At 31.9% G+C, this 17,430-nt stretch overlaps 2 protein-coding genes across 6 annotated transcripts; both read left to right on the top strand.

The window, feature by feature from the left end:
• The first annotated feature begins 2,492 nt into the window (after positions 1-2,492).
• LOC141840682 (co-chaperone protein p23-1-like) lies at positions 2,493-4,869 on the top strand. The gene is made up of 6 exons (XM_074728731.1): positions 2,493-2,632; positions 3,293-3,479; positions 3,554-3,716; positions 3,827-3,861; positions 3,943-4,027; positions 4,595-4,869. Exons 1-6 carry the CDS (start codon positions 2,628-2,630, stop codon positions 4,672-4,674), a joined length of 555 nt encoding a protein of 184 aa, XP_074584832.1. The 5' UTR covers positions 2,493-2,627; the 3' UTR covers positions 4,675-4,869.
• Positions 4,870-10,640: 5,771 nt separating this feature from the next.
• Positions 10,641-17,164, top strand: LOC141839386 (RNA-binding KH domain-containing protein RCF3-like). 5 transcript variants are annotated; one of them, XM_074727119.1, is made up of 8 exons: positions 10,641-10,721; positions 11,232-11,855; positions 12,320-12,739; positions 12,846-13,103; positions 13,190-13,459; positions 13,598-13,640; positions 15,802-15,871; positions 16,028-17,164. In XM_074727119.1, exons 2-8 carry the CDS (start codon positions 11,274-11,276, stop codon positions 16,071-16,073), a joined length of 1,689 nt encoding a protein of 562 aa, XP_074583220.1. In that variant the 5' UTR covers positions 10,641-10,721; positions 11,232-11,273; the 3' UTR covers positions 16,074-17,164. The 5 variants fall into 5 exon arrangements, with proteins under 5 accessions (XP_074583220.1, XP_074583221.1, XP_074583223.1 ...); XM_074727120.1 differs by having other exon boundaries at positions 16,023-17,164; XM_074727122.1 differs by having other exon boundaries at positions 13,598-13,656.
• The last annotated feature ends 266 nt before the right edge of the window (positions 17,165-17,430 follow it).

Below are 17,430 nucleotides of genomic sequence, written 5' to 3'. Positions count from 1 at the left end.
TTAGATTCACTCGGCTTCCAAACATTGTAAATTTATGCAAAGGCTTTGGATTGGCGGATAAAATACTTAGAAGATTCATAATCATGCTAATTAGACATTAAACGAGATGTTACATGGCTAGTGTTGAAAACCAAAAGATTATGTTTATTTTATAATCTTTATAATGATCGTTCATTTACACATTTACCTCTTTAAGTTTTGCCAAATTTAATATAACAATTCGATTCAAACAACATCTTGATTAAGTTGTGACTTCTCAAGTCCATTAAGTTCCTTTTTGAGACAGCACAATAGCCCGATCTAGCAGGAACTACACAATCTTCATGATCGTGCTTGGTCTATCATCATTCGATCAAGAGCAAGCTAAACACAACTTGATTCCATCAAAATAATAAATTTCATGAGTTTCATCTAAAAATACCCAACTCTTCAACAAAAAGTGAAATACATCACTTCAATGGTCCCACACGGTCACTTTCACGACCATCTGTAAAGGAGATAAATCGAAAAATTATAATTAATCACTACGAAAGAGAATATTACTTTGGCTTCACCATAAAAATACCTAACTCAACTCATATTATCATTGCACTACGTGATTAATTTTAATTATAACGGTTGATTTTCATAAAATTAAATTAATTTTGTCACATTGATGGCAAAATGCTGATTTATAATTTTGTTACATAATTAAATTAATATGAAAATAGTTTTAAAACTCTAATATACTCGCACTAAATACTTGCCAAAAAAACTCTGAAAATCACCCGTATAATATTTATAATTAATTTACTTCACACATATATCCAAGTAAATTATTTTTTATATTGTTTATTTATAATGTTTAACTACTTCAATATGTAAATATGACAATCCCAAAAATCAATCAAATCAATATTCAACCCCCGATGAAATAACTCTCGCTCTTAAAGTTTAACTAGAGTTAATTTTTTGTTAACCTCAAGTCAAAATAATCTCAAAGAATTTGAGGATCCAACTAAAAAAAACTTTAAGTTAGTCAAATTTTGATTTTGACATCTTAACAACCCTTGACTTTTTAAACCTACTATATGAATTTTGTCTGTAAAAAAAGTTGAATCCGCCATCTTAGTGATCCCACACGGTCGATCCTATGACCATATGTGAGGAGATAAATCGAAAAATTACAATTGGTGAAGATATTGCCTGATTTTACCAGGATTCGAACCCTTACCCTCTTCTACAACTCTGCTGCATTGTAACCAACTCAGCTATGCCCCCAATCCCAGAGCATGGTGCAATGGTAGGATTATCAGCGGTATACTCTCAATTTGATGGGAAAAATCATGAAAAATAATATAAAGCATAGTTAATTGAGTGGATCAAGCTACTACTTGGCGGAGCGATCATGTTACGACTACAGTTCTAATATCTAAATGAAGCATAACGTTCTACAACGATGGGTCAATCTTGACCTTTATTTAGGAAGAAGTTAGCTAATAAGAGAAAGGAGAGAGATGAGTAAGTTTTATCTTTATGTGCTCATCAATCATTTTAATTTTTTATATTTATAATCTGATTTGAAATATAAGGAAGGGGGTTCAAATATATTTTATTATAATTTTTTTTATTTTAAAATATTAATTTCTAAATTAATTCATTTGTTTAAGTATTTTATCTTTGCGTTGTCACTCCTCACATAGCGCGCGCTATCATCGTCTAGTGTTTAACCATTTGCACTCCATAAAGTTGACATCACTCGTCGTCGCATATCTCTCTGAGGATATAACTCAAGAGGATAGAGATCGGTAATTTTAACCTTCTTCTTCTCTTTCAGAGATAGAGATTTATCTAAAGTGCATGTATTATCTATTTTAAGACATTTTATATTCCAACGTTTACGTGTAATATTAGTAGAATTTTATAATTTTTCATCTGTCCTTCAACGTCTACATGCATTATCTTTTAAAAAAAAATAAAAGCATTTTTATAATTAAAAAAAATGAGGTTCATTAACACATATTACAATAATGAACTTTTCATTTTTTTTAAAACAAGGATAATATAAATATTTTAATTTTCCCTTCCCCTTCCAATCAACTTCTTAGATTCGGTTTTTTTTCCCATCATTTTGTCTTTTTTTTTTTCAAAACTGTTTTTTCTCTTTTGTGGAATAAATTTACTAATAAATTGCGTTATATTATTCATAAATTTCGTTTTTATGTGTTCTTTTCTTTGCGGGAGATGAATGTTTCATAAATTCTAATATTTAATTCGAAAGAATAATTTTAAAAGTTTTAAAAATAATTTTAGAAATATCAAAGTGTTTTTAATATTTAATTTCATCCCAAAAAGGAAAAGAATTTATAAATTTCAGTTTATTCCCCCATGTAGAAGGGTTCTTTGCAGTTCGGCCCAAGGCCCATAAATCCATGTCGTCCCAAAGAAACGGACGGCTGAGATCTTTCTCAGGAAGTGGTGTACGTTGGTCATACAGAACTCTCTAGGTTTCCGCCGAAGGTTCTTTTTTCCCTCCCCTTCTCTTCGTCTCTCACCCTCGACTCTCAATATATCGTTGGATTGTGCGCTTGCCTCTACGAAAAATCGTTCCTGTGTTATCGCGTTCTCTTTCAATCCCCAAGACGAAGATGAGGTAAGGCGCCGAAACCTCGTTTTTATGATTCGTCGGTGTGTTCTTTCCTCCATTTTTGTTGTGGTCGCGTTTTTGTTTTTGTCGCATCGGTTTTGAGCTAGGGTTTTAGATTCTTATCGATGATGGGAGGAGAATCTGGATGTGTTAGGCTAGGAGGATTTTCTGCACGAGGATGGCATCAGTGCCATTGGGATCCTTTACTGATTTTTTTCGCATGTCTGACTCGCGGATTAACAAAGTTGTGGCTTTTTTACGTGGAATTTAGTTTTTAGAGCCATTCATTATTGTACATAGCACAGATTCGAGTTATTTAGTCCTTTTAGTTTAAAAGTTTTCAATTTGCTTGCCGGTTTTGTGAAGCGAAATCAAACTATTGGGTCGAATAAAAAGAAATTTGAATTATATGCAGCGAATCACAATTTGATTCTCGTGAGCTTAGAGCTTCTCGTGTTGATCATTTGCGTCTTCTTGTTTCATATCTCGCGAAATCATTTATTTATTTATTTTCTACATTAAAACGGTTAAGTTGGATGGTTGAGAAAACTTCACTAATCGAAATTGGGGCAATTAATATTTTCTTGTTGTAGTTGAAGAATTGCCATTTGAATTAATATTTGAAAGTTTTTCTACTGTTTTTGTTGTTATTTTCTCGGACTGCAGCCGGCATCCATCTACAAAATGGGCTCAAAAATCGGATACAGTTTATATTACAATTGAACTGCCGGATGCAAAGGATGTTAAGCTCACATTGCAGCCAGAAGGTCGTTTCTATTTCTCTGCAACCAGCGGAGTAGAGAACATTCCATATGAGCTCGATCTTGAGTTGTTTGATAAGGTTGATGTTGATGTAAGTATCAAGAACTTGTTTGAATACACTCAACTCCACTTTTTGACTTCCTAGATTGACATGAACTACCGCAGGAAAGTAAAACTGCCGTTGGCTTGAGGACCATATGCTACCTCATTAAGAAAGCCGAGAAGAAATGGTGGAGCAGGTTGTTAAAGCAGGAAGGGAAGCCTCCTGTCTTTTTGAAAGTTGATTGGGACAAGTGGATTGATGAAGATGATGAGAAGGAAAACAAATGTAATCACTCCTACTTCTGATATTGTTGTTACTGTACACTGCAGTAGTAATTGATTTGTGTCTTATTTTTGGAATTTCACTTCTTGTTTTGTTAATGTTTGTCTGTGCAGTTGGAGGCATGAATTTTGATGACATGGACTTCTCGGTAGGTCAACTTGCCTAAACATGAAGGGAATGTTGATCAATATTCTTTGTGGATCTCATCTTTGTTTCAATATTTTTACAGAACTTGAATATGGGTGGTGCTGATGATGGGCTTGATGATGAGGACGATGACGATTTGTTGGCTGATGCTGCTGATAAAGATGGAGGTTAGTACTTTATTTGCTTGGCATGCAAAGAGCAACGTTTAAGTTATTGTCCTGTTACTTTGTTTAGTATTCTTGTTGAATGCTAACATCCTTCTTTATGCATGAAACTAGTGGATGAGTATTCTGAGCACAACAAGTTCTCTAATGTTGTTCCTTCAATACTTATTCAGCTGTTGTGATTTAAATCAAAAGGAGGACATGCTATGCCAACTTATTGTTTATAGTTTTTCCTTCCTACTTTGTTTATATTCTTGTGAAATGTTACTAGAAGCTACCTTTGTTTTATGCAAGCAACTAGTGACTGCTTATTCTGTTGCGTTCTTACTGAAACACTCTTTAGCTTGTAGTTAGTTTGTTGAACTTAAAGTTCAAATTGTTGAAATAGATGACATGGTAGTCTGGTGTATCAAGTTTGTTACATTCTTTATAATCTGATTGTATGATACAAAGTAACACTCTTGTTTACAGACTGTTCTTGGTGTGAACTTTCGCTAATTCAATACCTCCACTAATTGCGTGATTCAAATTGGCTTGTTTATTGATATTCATTTGATGTTGTTTCTTCAGGTGATGATGAAGATGCTGGAGAAGAGAGGGCGGAGAATGCTCAAACTGCAACTACTAGTGAACCTGAAAACAAAGCATGACTACAAATCTAGCAGCCTTGTGATTTTCTTTAAATCTTTTTGCTTCATGTCTTCCTTATCGATTATGTCTTTTGCTGAGGTCGCAGTAGTAATCTTGTATCTTATTAGATTGGAGATTAGCAAATGTAGTAGACATCTTGTTCTGAGCACGTCCTGTTTAAATAAATTAAATGCCAAATGCTAGTATTTACGTTATGTTTGCATGTTTCCATTTGTGCATAGCTTGCATGCCTTTTTACTATTGTACTAGCTGATGAGAATTAGGGGCAGATGACAATGTCTACAGATTACTGATAGTGTGTGATTGATAAACGTATATGAGTCATCATTGATGTAATCTTAAATAACAAATATTTGCTTTTAGAGCATTTACAATCCATTTTAATAACATCTTCTATGAGTATAAGATTCATTGTTACATATTTGTTATAATAATATATCTTTTTCATTCATATTTCTTTTTAATATTAATATTCATTATTTATGAGTTTACCGTTAATTATTTTAAAATTATATTATATTAAATAAATATATTTTAAAATAGTCGTTAATAAAATTTTATTTAATTTTAAAATAGTGGTTAAAATTAATTGTTAATAAAATTTTATTCAATTTTAAAATAGTTGTTAAAATTAATCATTTTAATAAATATAATTAAAAAATATAAAAAATACATGTGGAGTGAGGCCGTTATTTTTAATTGAACGCGTTTAATTGTTTGAACGTGTTCAATTGGAGGGCTATTATAACATCCCTTTACAATGATATTTAATATCAATGGGGGTGTTATAACATCCATTATAGCATCCATTATAGATGCTCTTATATCTATCATTTCATTTTTGATAAGAGAAGTATAGACATTGAAGGAACCATATCTAGTTATAGTGCCGGCTCAAGGCATAGGCCTTAAGGCCTATGCCTACCTAGGGCCCCAAAAAAATTTATTTTAATAAATTTTTTATATCAATCGAATAATATATTCGTTTCGTGAGATCACAGTGTTTCGATTTTCGCAGTGCCACATCATGCCTGTATGATTACGCATGAAAATTTGATGTACTGCTCACACCTGCATGCATGCATTACTGATGCATGAGAATTAATACATGGCTTTTTGCATAAAAGTAATGCTATATGCATGTATGAGAATTAATACATCTGAATTGATATCATTCAAAAATAATGTCTTAATAAAGTCTTATTTACGTTCAATAATATTTTAAAAAAGATTAAATAATCTAATAATTTTATCAATTGAAAAATTTTATTAAAAAAAATTTAAATATAAAAATTTAATTAATAATTTTACATCTCATTAAAAAAATTAAATTTTATTTAAAAATTTATTTTTAAATTAATAATTAGAAAATTAAATTTTATATAAAAATTATTTTTAAATTAATATTTTATTTAAAAAATATTTTAAATTCATTGTTGTCGGTCCCAAATCTGAATGAAAAAAGATGAAAAAAATTTATATTTAAAAAAATGTATTAAAAATCTAAAAAAATTTTAACCTATAGACAAAACCTTTGAGACGGCCTATCTAGTTATCTATTGTTATGCAGTATTTACCCTTTTGCTCAAGTCCAAGCTAAAGTTAAATCATTGTACTCATGTCTCTAATTGTAGTACTCCTACTGTTTTAAATAAATTTATTATTTTTCATCTAAAAAAAAAAGTTATAACATAAAGTTGATATATTACGAGAAGGGCCACTTGCATCGAAAAAATATCATTTAATCACACAAAGATTTGGATTTCTACTCCTACAGATATCATTACTAGTTCATCTGGTGCAATCACTAACACTGAATATCTAAATTTGATCAAAATACAAATTAAAAAAATGGAAAACAAAAACATGAATAATTTTATGAAACCGCAAATAGACGCTTAATATACTTTTACAAAAGTCCATAGACTTTTAAAATGGAACTGCGCTTTTGCAAATAGACACTTTAATGTACTTCTGCAAAAACAGCTGGCTATTTTCTATAATATCAAACAGACGCTTCAAATTACTTTTGCAAAAAGATTTGAACAGTTTCTAAAATTGCAAATAGACTCTCCTTGAATTTACTTTTGCAAAAAGATATGGATAGTTTCTAAATCGCAAAGACCCTTTAATGATCTTTTTGCAAAAAGGGCTAGATATTTTATGAAATATACTTTTATAAAAAGGTCAGGATATTTTATGATTTCTCAAAAATACTGATGGCCTTCAATGCACTTTTGCAAAAAGTCCGAATATTTTCACAAAAGTGCAAATGGATCCTTCTGTTGTATGTTTGCAAAAATGTTCTTTCTGAAATTTCAACAAAACCATATTATTTAATTTTGCAAAAAAGTCTTGATATTTTTTGAAATCGTGAATATAACATTAATGTTTTTTCAGAAAAGTTTTGATATTTTTTGAAATCGCAAATATAACATTATGTTTTTTTCAGAAAAGAATATAGCACAAAAGTTACAATTTTTTGAAATCACAATATAACATTATGTTTTTTGCAGAAAACTCTTGATATTTTTTTATTTTGCAGAAAAGTCTTGATATTTTTTGAAATCACGAATATAACATTATATTTTTTTGCAGAAAAGTCTCGATATTTTTTGAAATCGCGAATATAACATTATGTTTTTTCAAAAAAGTCTCAATATTTTTTGAAATCACGAATATAACATTATGTTTTTTGCAGAAAACTCTTGATATTTTTTTATTTTGCAGAAAAGTCTCAATATTTTTTGAAATCATGAATATAACATTATATTTTTTCAGAAAAGTCTTGATATTTTTTGAAATCGCGAATATAACATTATATTTTTTTTCAGAAAAGTCTCGATATTTTTTGAAATCGCGAATATAACATTATGTTTTTTGCAGAAAAGTCTTGAATATTTTTTGAAATCACGAATATAACATTATTTTTTTGCAGAAAAGTCTCAATATTTTTTGAAATCACGAATATAACATTATATTTTTTCAGAAAAGTCTCGATATTTTTTGAAATCGCGAATATAACATTATGTTTTTTCAGAAAAGTCTTGATATTTTTTGAAATCACGAATATAACATTATGTTTTATTGCAGAAAAGTCTCAATATTTTTTGAAATCACGAATATAACATTATACTTTTTACAGAAAAGTCTCAATATTTTTTGAAATCACGAATATAACATTATGTTTTTTTGCAGAAAAGTCTCAATATTTTTTGAAATCACGAATATAACATTATATTTTTTTTTAATTTGCAGAAAAGTCTCGATATTTTTTGAAATCGCGAATATAACATTATGTTTTTTCAGAAAAGTCTCAATATTTTTTGAAATCACAAATATAACATTATGTTTTTTCAGAAAAGTCTCAATATTTTTTGAAATCACGAATATAACATTATGTTTTTTTGCAGAAAAGTCTCAATATTTTTTGAAATCACGAATATAACATTATATTTTTACAGAAAAGTCTCAATATTTTTTGAAATCACGAATATAACATTATGTTTTTTCAGAAAAGTCTCAATATTTTTTGAAATCACGAATATAACATTATGTTTTTTTTGCAGAAAAGTCTCAATATTTTTTGAAATCACGAATATAACATTATATTTTTACAGAAAAGTCTCTATATTTTTTGAAATCGCGAATATAACATTATGTTTTTTCAGAAAAGTCTCGATATTTTTTGAAATCACAAATATAACATTATGTTTTTACAGAAAAGTCTCGATATTTTTTGAAATGACGATTATACCATTATGTTTTTTTTGCAGAAAAGTCTCTATTTTTGAAATCACGATTATAACATTATATTTTTGCAGAAAAGTCTTGATATTTTTTGAAATCACGATTATAACATTATATTTTTGCAGAAAAGTCTTGATATTTTTTGAAATCGCGAATATAACATTATGTTTTTTCAGAAAAGTCTTGATATTTTTTGAAATCACAAATAATGTTTTTACAGAAAAGTCTCAATATTTTTTGAAATCACAAATATACCATTATGTTTTTTTACAGAAAAGTCTCGATATTTTTTGAAACCGTGAATATAACATTATGTTTTTACAGAAAAGTCTCAATATTTTTTGAAATCATGAATATACCATTATGTTTTTTTGCAAAAAGTCTCAATATTTTTTGAAATCATGAATATACCATTATGTTTTTTTGCAGAAAAGTCTCAATATTTTTTGAAATCACGAATATTACATTATATTTTTTTACTAAAAAGTCTTCATTTTTTTTTTGAAATCACGAGTAGAACATTATATTTTTTGCAGAAAAGTCTTGATTTTTTTTGAAATCGCGAATATATATTTTTTTCAGAAAAGTCTTGATATTTTTTGAAATCACAAATACCCTTCAGTTTATACTTTTTTAAAAAGTATGAATATTTTCTGAAATCTTAAATAGGCCCTTAAATGTTTTTTAAAAAAAGATATGGATATTTTCTGAAATTGGAAAAAGGCTGAATATTTTCTGATATAGCAAATAGATCTTTAATGCACTTTTCGAAAAAGGTCCAGATATTTTTTGAAATAGAAAATAGACTCTGTAAAGCACTTTTGGAGAAATGGATATTTTCTGAAATCACAAATAGACCCATAATGCACTTTTACTAAAAGCCTGTATAATTTTTGAAATTACAAATAACCCTTAAATGTACTTTTAAAAAAGATATTGATATTTTCTTAGAGATTGTAATGCACTTTTGCTTAAAAGGTCTGATATTTAATAAAATTACAAATTTATCCTTAAATGCACTTTAGCAAAAAGATCCATATATTTTCTAAAATCACACATTTAACACACTGTTTAGTGAAACATTCCAGATATTTTCTCAAATCACAAATAGCAGCTTCTGTTATTTTGAAAAAAGGTCCAGATAGTTTCTAAAATCACAAATAGACCCTTATATGCACGTTGCAAAGGGCTATTTTTGAAATCGTAAATAGACCCTTAAATGCACTTTTGCAAAAAAAACCTGTATAGTTTCTGAAATTGCAAATAGATCCTTAAATGCACTTTAGCAAAAAGATCCATATATTTTCTAAAATCACACATTTAACCCTAAACCCTAAACACTTTTGGGAAAAAAAATCCAGATATTTTCTCAAATCACAAATAGGCACTTCTAAAATTTTGCAAAAAGGTTCAGATAGTTTCTAAAATCACAAATAGACCCTTATATGCACGTAGCACAGGGCTATTTTGAAATTGCAACCCTTAAATGCACTTTTGCTAAAAAAGCCTGTATAGTTTCTGAAATTGCAAATAAACCCTTAAATGCACGTTTAAAAAGATCCATGATATTTTCTAAAATCACAGATTGTAATGCACTTCTGATATTTTGCAAAAAGGTCCATGTTTCTAAAATCACAAATAGACCCTTATATGCACGTAGCAAAGCGCTATTTTTTAAATCGAAATAGACCCTTAAATGCACTTTTGCAAAAAAATCTGATATATATGATATCTAAAATAAGCCCTTAACCTCACATTTAAAAGGCATATTTCCTGAAATCATAAATAGACCCTTTAATTCCTTTTTTAAAAAGATCTGAATATTTTCTGAAATCACCAATAGACCCTTATTATATTTTTATTTATAGAAAAAGTAAATATCCTCGAAAGTACGTGAAATTAATTTTATTCGTAGGCTTGTCGATACAACTGTCCGCGTCAACCATCTCTGAATGGAATTGCACGCATTACTTGTATGATGTATAGGACAGAATCGACACACCAAAACCGAACTTCAATTTTCATATCTTATCTGATGCAGCAAACAGGATTTTCAATGACATTATTACGTAAAATCGTGGGGCCCATGTGCGATTTGCTATTCTTCAAGCAGTTATAGGATACCTCCGCGTGTGGTGTTTCGGCTAATTTTCGAGAACAGCGGCTATGGGTACTTTACGGGCCCGCTCTTCCGTTACAAATAAACGAGGTCTGCTTCAGTTAAAGGTATTGTCCGCCACGCGCTAGGGTTTCCGAAGTGCCGAAGGATTTCCTCAGAGCCAAGCAAGATCTTGGGGTATGGGCCTTTGTTCTCTCTCAAATTCCCTCCGTAATTTTATAAGATGCTTTCATGCTTTGATATCCTCGTGATCTCTTTTTTGTCATGCTTTCGCACAAACTCGAATCACTACGGTGTTGGATCTAGGGATTTTTAAGTTGGTGACAACGGTGATTTATTGAGGCTTTTGCATCCGCCGTTAGTATTGATTGATTGGTTATTTGATCTCAGTTGGTCTGCTAGGAAAGATGGATATTTCTTCTGTGATAGTTCTGTGCGCCGGTTATGAAATTGGGTTATGGTGCTCATTTAGTAACTTATTTGCAGCAATTAAATTGATCCCCTCGCCGCTGCTATTTTCGTAGCCTGTAATCTCTATGAGATTGGATTAAATTTTACTATCTATCCGCACCTTCTCTAGCTTTCTGACATTTTGTATGCTAAAAATTCCTTCTTTTTTTCCCCAGTTTTTCCATTAGATTTGTGGCATTTTTATGTTATTTGATTGGAAATGAGGTTATTCCACAGCGACATTTTTCCTAGAAGGTAAAAACTCAAATTTTACAAGCAATGGCTGGACGCAGAAACAATAATGGGAAAAGATCTTACTCTCACTCTGATCATTCTGAAAATGGAGGAAGCAAGAGAAGAAATCCCGGTGAGGAAAGAGACACCTACATTCCTGGGCATGAGGATACTGTTTTCCGTTATTTATGTCCAGGAAAGAAGATAGGAAGCATCATTGGGAGAGGTGGCGAGATTGTGAAGCAACTGAGATCTGACACACAAGCTAAGATTAGAATTGGGGAGAGTGTACGTGGTTGTGATGAGCGTGTCATTACCATTTTTAGCACAAGGGAGGAAACCAATACACTTGAAGATAGTGATGACAAAATGTGTCCTGCTCAAGATGCTCTATTCAAGGTCCATGAGCGACTTGTTACTGATGAGGTAATGGCTGAAGAAGATAATGATGGAGATAGTCCTCAAGTTACTGCTCGACTTCTTGTGCCTTCTGATCAGATTGGCAGTATCATTGGGAAAGGAGGACAAATCATTCAAGGAATTCGTAGCGATACTGGTGCTCAAGTTCGCATTCTTAAGAATGATCGCCTCCCAGCTTGTGCCGTTAGTGGTGATGAGCTACTCCAGGTATTCAAATCAGCCTATCATTTCTACTGTAAGTATTTAATCATGACATGGTTGCCTAAGATGTACTATCTACTTTAGGTAGGAATGATTATTAGGATACTCTTGTTTCTTAATCATAGAGCTTTCCTATGTGTTATATAGTTCTGTTTTTCAGGAAGCTCTTTATTTATCATGGTGGTCAGCTAGTAGATGTTCATTTGTCAATTGTGTAGTGGTTTCTGTATGCCATTGCCGTCTTCAAATGCTATATTTATAAACATATTTTGGATGCTTTTCAGCATTGTCGAGTCCTCTTAGAAATGTTTTCTCCATGCCTGTGTGATGCAATGGTATTTTTTTAATAATTGGTTACATAGGTTATTTGTTCTCTTCCTTGATTAAAGCACATAAAAAGCTGTGAGTCATTATGTATGATGAATTTGAGTTAAGTTTAAGCTTCTGTACTTTATCTTGTTTGGAAACAGATCAGTGGAGAAGCATCAGTTGTGAAGAAGGCTCTTCGTCAAGTTTCATCGCGTCTCCATGATAATCCATCTCGTTTGCACCACCTTCTTTTTGCCAGTTCACCGTCAGTGTTCCCTGGTGCTAGTCAGTTTGGAGTCTCAAGCAGTGCTGGCCCATTAATTGGTATTGGCCCCTTGGTAGGTTCTTATAGAGGTTATAAAGGAGAAGCACCAGTAGATTGGCTTTACCCACCTTCAAGAGATGAAGGAGCTGCAAAGGAGTTCAGCTTACGTCTTCTTTGTCCTTCTGCAAGCATTGGAAGTGTAATAGGAAAGAATGGTGTGATCATTAACCAAATAAGGCAGGAATCTGGAGCTTCTATTAAAGTAGATAGTAACTCTGTTGAAGATGACTGCATAATCACAATTTCTGCTAAAGAGGTCCAACAACTTTCTTTGCATGCATGCCCTAGCTTGTTTGCGTATTCTCATATAGTTATTTTTTTCCCTTATGCTTATTACTTCTCTCCTGATATTTATATTTTAGTTCTTCGATGATCCAATCTCTCCCACAATAGATGCTGCAGTTCGCTTGCAGCCACGTTGTAGTGAAAAAAGTGAAAAAGAATCTGGTGAACTTTCATATACCACCCGCCTTCTGGTATCCACTTTGCAGATTGGTTGCCTGATTGGTAAAGCAGGTTCAATCATCTCTGAGATGAGGAGGGCTACACGAGCCAACATACGCGTGCTTTCAAAAGAAAATGTTCCAAAAGTTGCTTCTGAAGATGATGAGATGGTTCAGGTAAGCTATTATTTCTTTTATTTCCCCACATGTTTTTCATAATTTCTGCACATACTGTTATGTGCCATTAAACTGATTTTATACAGATTAGTGGAGAGATTGACATTGCAAGAGATGCACTTGTCCATGTGACAACTCGTCTAAAAGCCAATTTATTTGAAAGGGATAGCACATCAGCTGCACATGGTTCTTCTGCTCCTCACCATCGTTTTCCAGTTAATGCTTCTGATGGTCCAAAATATCATGGAGGCAGGGATAGTAAGTCGCATGGCCGTGGGTTTTCATATTCTGGTGGATATGGTGCTTCCCGTAATTTGCTGCCGTCTGATACTTACGCAGGCTATGGCAGTTCTCAAGTATGTTTTTCCCCCTTCAAATATCTTGATATCTTAAGTTAGAATAATTATCTCTATCTATATTCTCTTCATGTTTTATTTGGTCAATCTGCATGTTAGCTTGCTGAAATTCCACTAATGATTTGTAGCTACCTTCAGGGTGGTGGTAGCAATTACAGTTCATATGATGGATACTCTTCCAGTTATGGAAACATTGGGTAACAGTTTATTTGTTTTTTTCTTATTTCATTCGTAGTCTTTAAATGCTTGCCATTAATGCTTGCAAGGAACCATATGGTTGGAAGTTTATAGAGATTAGAATATCCCCATTTAGGATCATTGAAAATTTGAAACTCCTTTTTTTAGTATTACCCAATCTAATTTAGTGTGGACTGCAGCAATCAGTAATTTTGAAGTTTTAATTTAGATGAGTAAAAATTTGATGATCTGCGGATAAGGTCACGGATGTACTGAATGTTGGAAAAAATAAAAATTTCTGGTTGTCTTAGATTGTTCTTTATAGCAGTTGTGGGTTAATGGTTTTTGCTAAAATTCGACTGTAGAATGAGGGTCATCATAGGTTTTTTTGCTTTTGAAATATTTGTGGAGGTTACAAATGCTAAGGAAGAAAAGATTGTGTACTATTGTATTGAAGTAAGGTAGATTGCTTATTGTCCTAGAGTTATATTGGTAGCCCAGGGAGAAAATAGGGAGGAAATGTAGAAAGCAATATTAGAACGCTATTGTGACAGTTAAATTCTGTATCTAGTGCGAAGAGGAGGAAAAAAATGCAAAGGTCATGTACAATTTGCTTGTCAAACTTAAATTCTATCTGATTTTCTTACTATGTTTTATGTATTATAAGAGAATATGGTGGCTTTGTACTTTTTATCCCGTTTGAAATCTCATACCATATGTAGTAGCATGTGCCGGTCTAGATAAAGACCAACATAAATCACCAGAATATTGGCAGTTGTGTGTATGCCACCTGCTGCCTTACTCCAGTACAAGGCAATGTAATGTCTTTTGTCTTCTGTATGCAGTTTCTAAGCCTTGGTTTTTTATTCTAAGAATGACTAGTTTTAGTCAAATTTGCTTCTTTGCAATAGAGAGATGGGAAATAAGGGTTGTTCGATAAATTAGTTGACAATTATAATGTGGAGATGTGACATGGTCATCACAAATAACTTATTAGTATGTAAAGGAAAATGAAGCTCCAATTATGGGAAGCTTCAGACTTTTCTACAGCAATCAATTGAGAAAAGTTAATGTAGTTAACCAAGTAATGTTTACGAGACAATTCAAATTGGAATCCTAACTTTTGGTTAAGATATTTGCAAGATTATTTGACATCTCGGTATTGTAAGGAAAAATGATTTTTCAATAATGGGAGCCAACAATGTGTGAATCTAATAGATTAAGCTTCAGAATATTCTATTACAATTAATTAAGAAAGTTCACTGAGAGTTGCTATGTAGTGTTTAAATGTCAATAAATTATCAGAATCTTGAAACATTTGGTTAGCAGAGAAAGCAATGTTACTATGGATGGAAGAGGGGAGACCATGGATAACCCTTGGTAAATTGTACCATGCCCTGTTATACTAGAATTGTAAGTTTAGTTGGCATCCGACACTCAACAGTATGCCAAAGTAACACATCATTATGCTATGGCAGTAGGTCTTTGGTAGAAAACAAATAAAACTTTAGCTATTGAAGGTAAACAATGAACTCAAAAATTTGGCAGTACTTAGATTCAGCTCATCATTTTTGTATTCTTCCACTAGTGTGTGCTGTACTTATTATCTGATGCTAGACAACATTGATTTTATGTAGATAATAGTTTAAGTCTCCTCAAAGCTTGCACTAAGCATAAGGGTAGGTTAAATCTCAACTGTTATCATTTTGCCAATTAAATAGTGTTTCCATATAATTTTCAGATCTGATCCTTGTTCTGATACTTGTTTTATTATTGTTATTATCATATGAAACTAACCTTCCATTATTGTGTGTATATTTCTTTTACCTGCAAAACCCTCACATTAATAAACTTGAGAATCAGTTGCTAGTTATCCAATGCTCTTCCGATTATCATTTTTCACTATACCGTCCACATTAATTACCAATTATGTTTAAACAATTGCACATGACATTCGATATTTGCTAGTTATGCAATGCTCTTCAGATAAGTTCTCGACCTCTTTGTGGCCATGATTTTAAGTCCATCTTAAAAATGATTTAGATAGCCTATTTTCTTTAGTGTGCTCATTACTGACAAATTGCGAGCGTTCAGTACCTGTGCAGCTTTTCATATTCTTAAAAAAAATTGTTTTTGTTGCCTTAATCATTAGCATGCTTTACCAGGTTATCTGGTCCCAACAGATCCCACGGGAAACATCATGATTATTAAAACCTCAGTGAGTAGGACCAACAGGTAGAACATCCTTTTTGATACTGAAATGCATGAGATGATATCCAACATACTTTGGGAAGCTTTGTTGCTTCATGGCCCTAAAAACCTATATTAGACTTCTAATGCAGCTAATCTTTTTCACCTTTGTTGCCTTGCTCTCCTATTAAAACAGTTTAGGTCTGAGAAGCCTGGAGCCAGCCTATATATGAAGCCTCAAGCCTAAACCAGACGACCAGATGAACAAGTTTGAGATGTTTATCTCCCACATAAAATGATGTTACCATTTATCTCCTACCTGCCCCTTGCTTTATACCAGAACATTACTGCATAACCATGGACCTAAGCTTGAAGCATCCCAATCGAGCATTGTTTTAAGGATTATTCAGCTGTCTGTATTTTCAACCTCGACTGTCCTCTGTTGGTTATCACTGAGTAGCGTGCCTATATTTTAGATATTATTTCTTATTGAAACCATTTGTCGAAGGTTCCTACTGATCTGTACCTTATTGATGTCCTATTTCAACTTTTAGTTTTACTTCCGCTGCTACCATATGGTCTGAGCATTTATTGTGTGCGATTAGATTGTTATCTTACCTCTGTGGGGTCCTCCCCCTCTATTAGGGATATCGCTGTACATGAACCATAGGTTTTTTATGTACTTCAATCACTATTTTTTTTACCTTTTATTTTTTCATTTTGGTGAAAAATTACTGATATTGATCGGCTCTTGCAAACATCTATACTTCAACATGTGGGACCCTGCTTCTCCATGTACCACATTTGGGAGGTTCATAGAGATATAGAACTGCCTAAAGTTATCATGCTTGCATATCCATTATTTTAAAGGCCTATGCGTGTATCATATACATATCATGTACATATACTGATATACATGATATATACATTCTAAACATGAAAGGATGCTAGATATCACAGATTTGTTGACCTTGAATGTTAATGGTAACTGGGTTATTAGCAAATAGAGTCTTTCCTAATGAGTCTGGAAGCTTATGTAGATACCTTAAATCACAGATTACTTATTCGACTAGACCATTCTTTTCTGAATCATGGAACACAATTATTCTTGTTATTTTCTATATTTTCGGGTTAACTATTAAATTTGTAGATTTGATTCATTCATTGAGCTTATGATTCTCTTCTCTCTTATATTTTTGGTGTCGTTTGCTATTTCAAGATTTTAGTCAATGTCTTTATGATTCATCTTAAATCTGAACCTATTTAGCCAATAATGCACTTATTTGTTTTGTTACACCTATCTGGATTGCGTTAGTTAATATATTTTGGAGACTAAGACATTTCAATCTTGTCATACTGTCTGGCTTTTTTGTTTAGCTTTTACCATAATTTCAACTTCTGTTTTCTGTGTGTTGGTATTTGGAGAAATATGACAGACTGTTGTATCATTGAAATAGATGTAATCTTTCTTTTACTTAGTCTAATTCATTTGTTAGTTCTGTAAACAATTTTTTGTAGTGCGAGAAGTAATCAGTTGTCTCCTTTTCTCTTTGAAATTGTTACATAAATTAAGTTATTATTTGATTTAGTGGTAGTTAATTATG

Source organism: Curcuma longa, chromosome 11 (genome assembly GCF_044706935.1).
Source record: "Curcuma longa cultivar G26 ecotype Majalengka, Jawa Barat chromosome 11, ITB_CL_G26_1.1, whole genome shotgun sequence".
NCBI lineage: Eukaryota > Viridiplantae > Streptophyta > Magnoliopsida > Zingiberales > Zingiberaceae > Curcuma > Curcuma longa.
The sequence above is the reverse complement of the archived record's forward strand: the minus strand, read 5'-3'. Positions and strand labels throughout refer to the sequence as shown.

Bases quoted from the DNA above. Each gene is read 5' to 3' on its own strand.
- LOC141840682 (XM_074728731.1), top strand. The intron at 3,480-3,553 runs GTAAGTATCAAG...GAACTACCGCAG, and splicing joins TTGATAAGGTTGATGTTGAT to GAAAGTAAAACTGCCGTTGG. The intron at 4,028-4,594 runs GTTAGTACTTTA...TTGTTTCTTCAG, and splicing joins TGCTGCTGATAAAGATGGAG to GTGATGATGAAGATGCTGGA.
- LOC141839386 (XM_074727119.1), top strand. From the start codon at position 11,274: ATGGCTGGACGCAGAAACAATAATGGGAAAAGATCTTACTCTCACTCT. The intron at 11,856-12,319 runs GTATTCAAATCA...GTTTGGAAACAG, and splicing joins GTGGTGATGAGCTACTCCAG to ATCAGTGGAGAAGCATCAGT. The intron at 13,641-15,801 runs GTTATGGAAACA...ATGCTTTACCAG, and splicing joins ATATGATGGATACTCTTCCA to GTTATCTGGTCCCAACAGAT.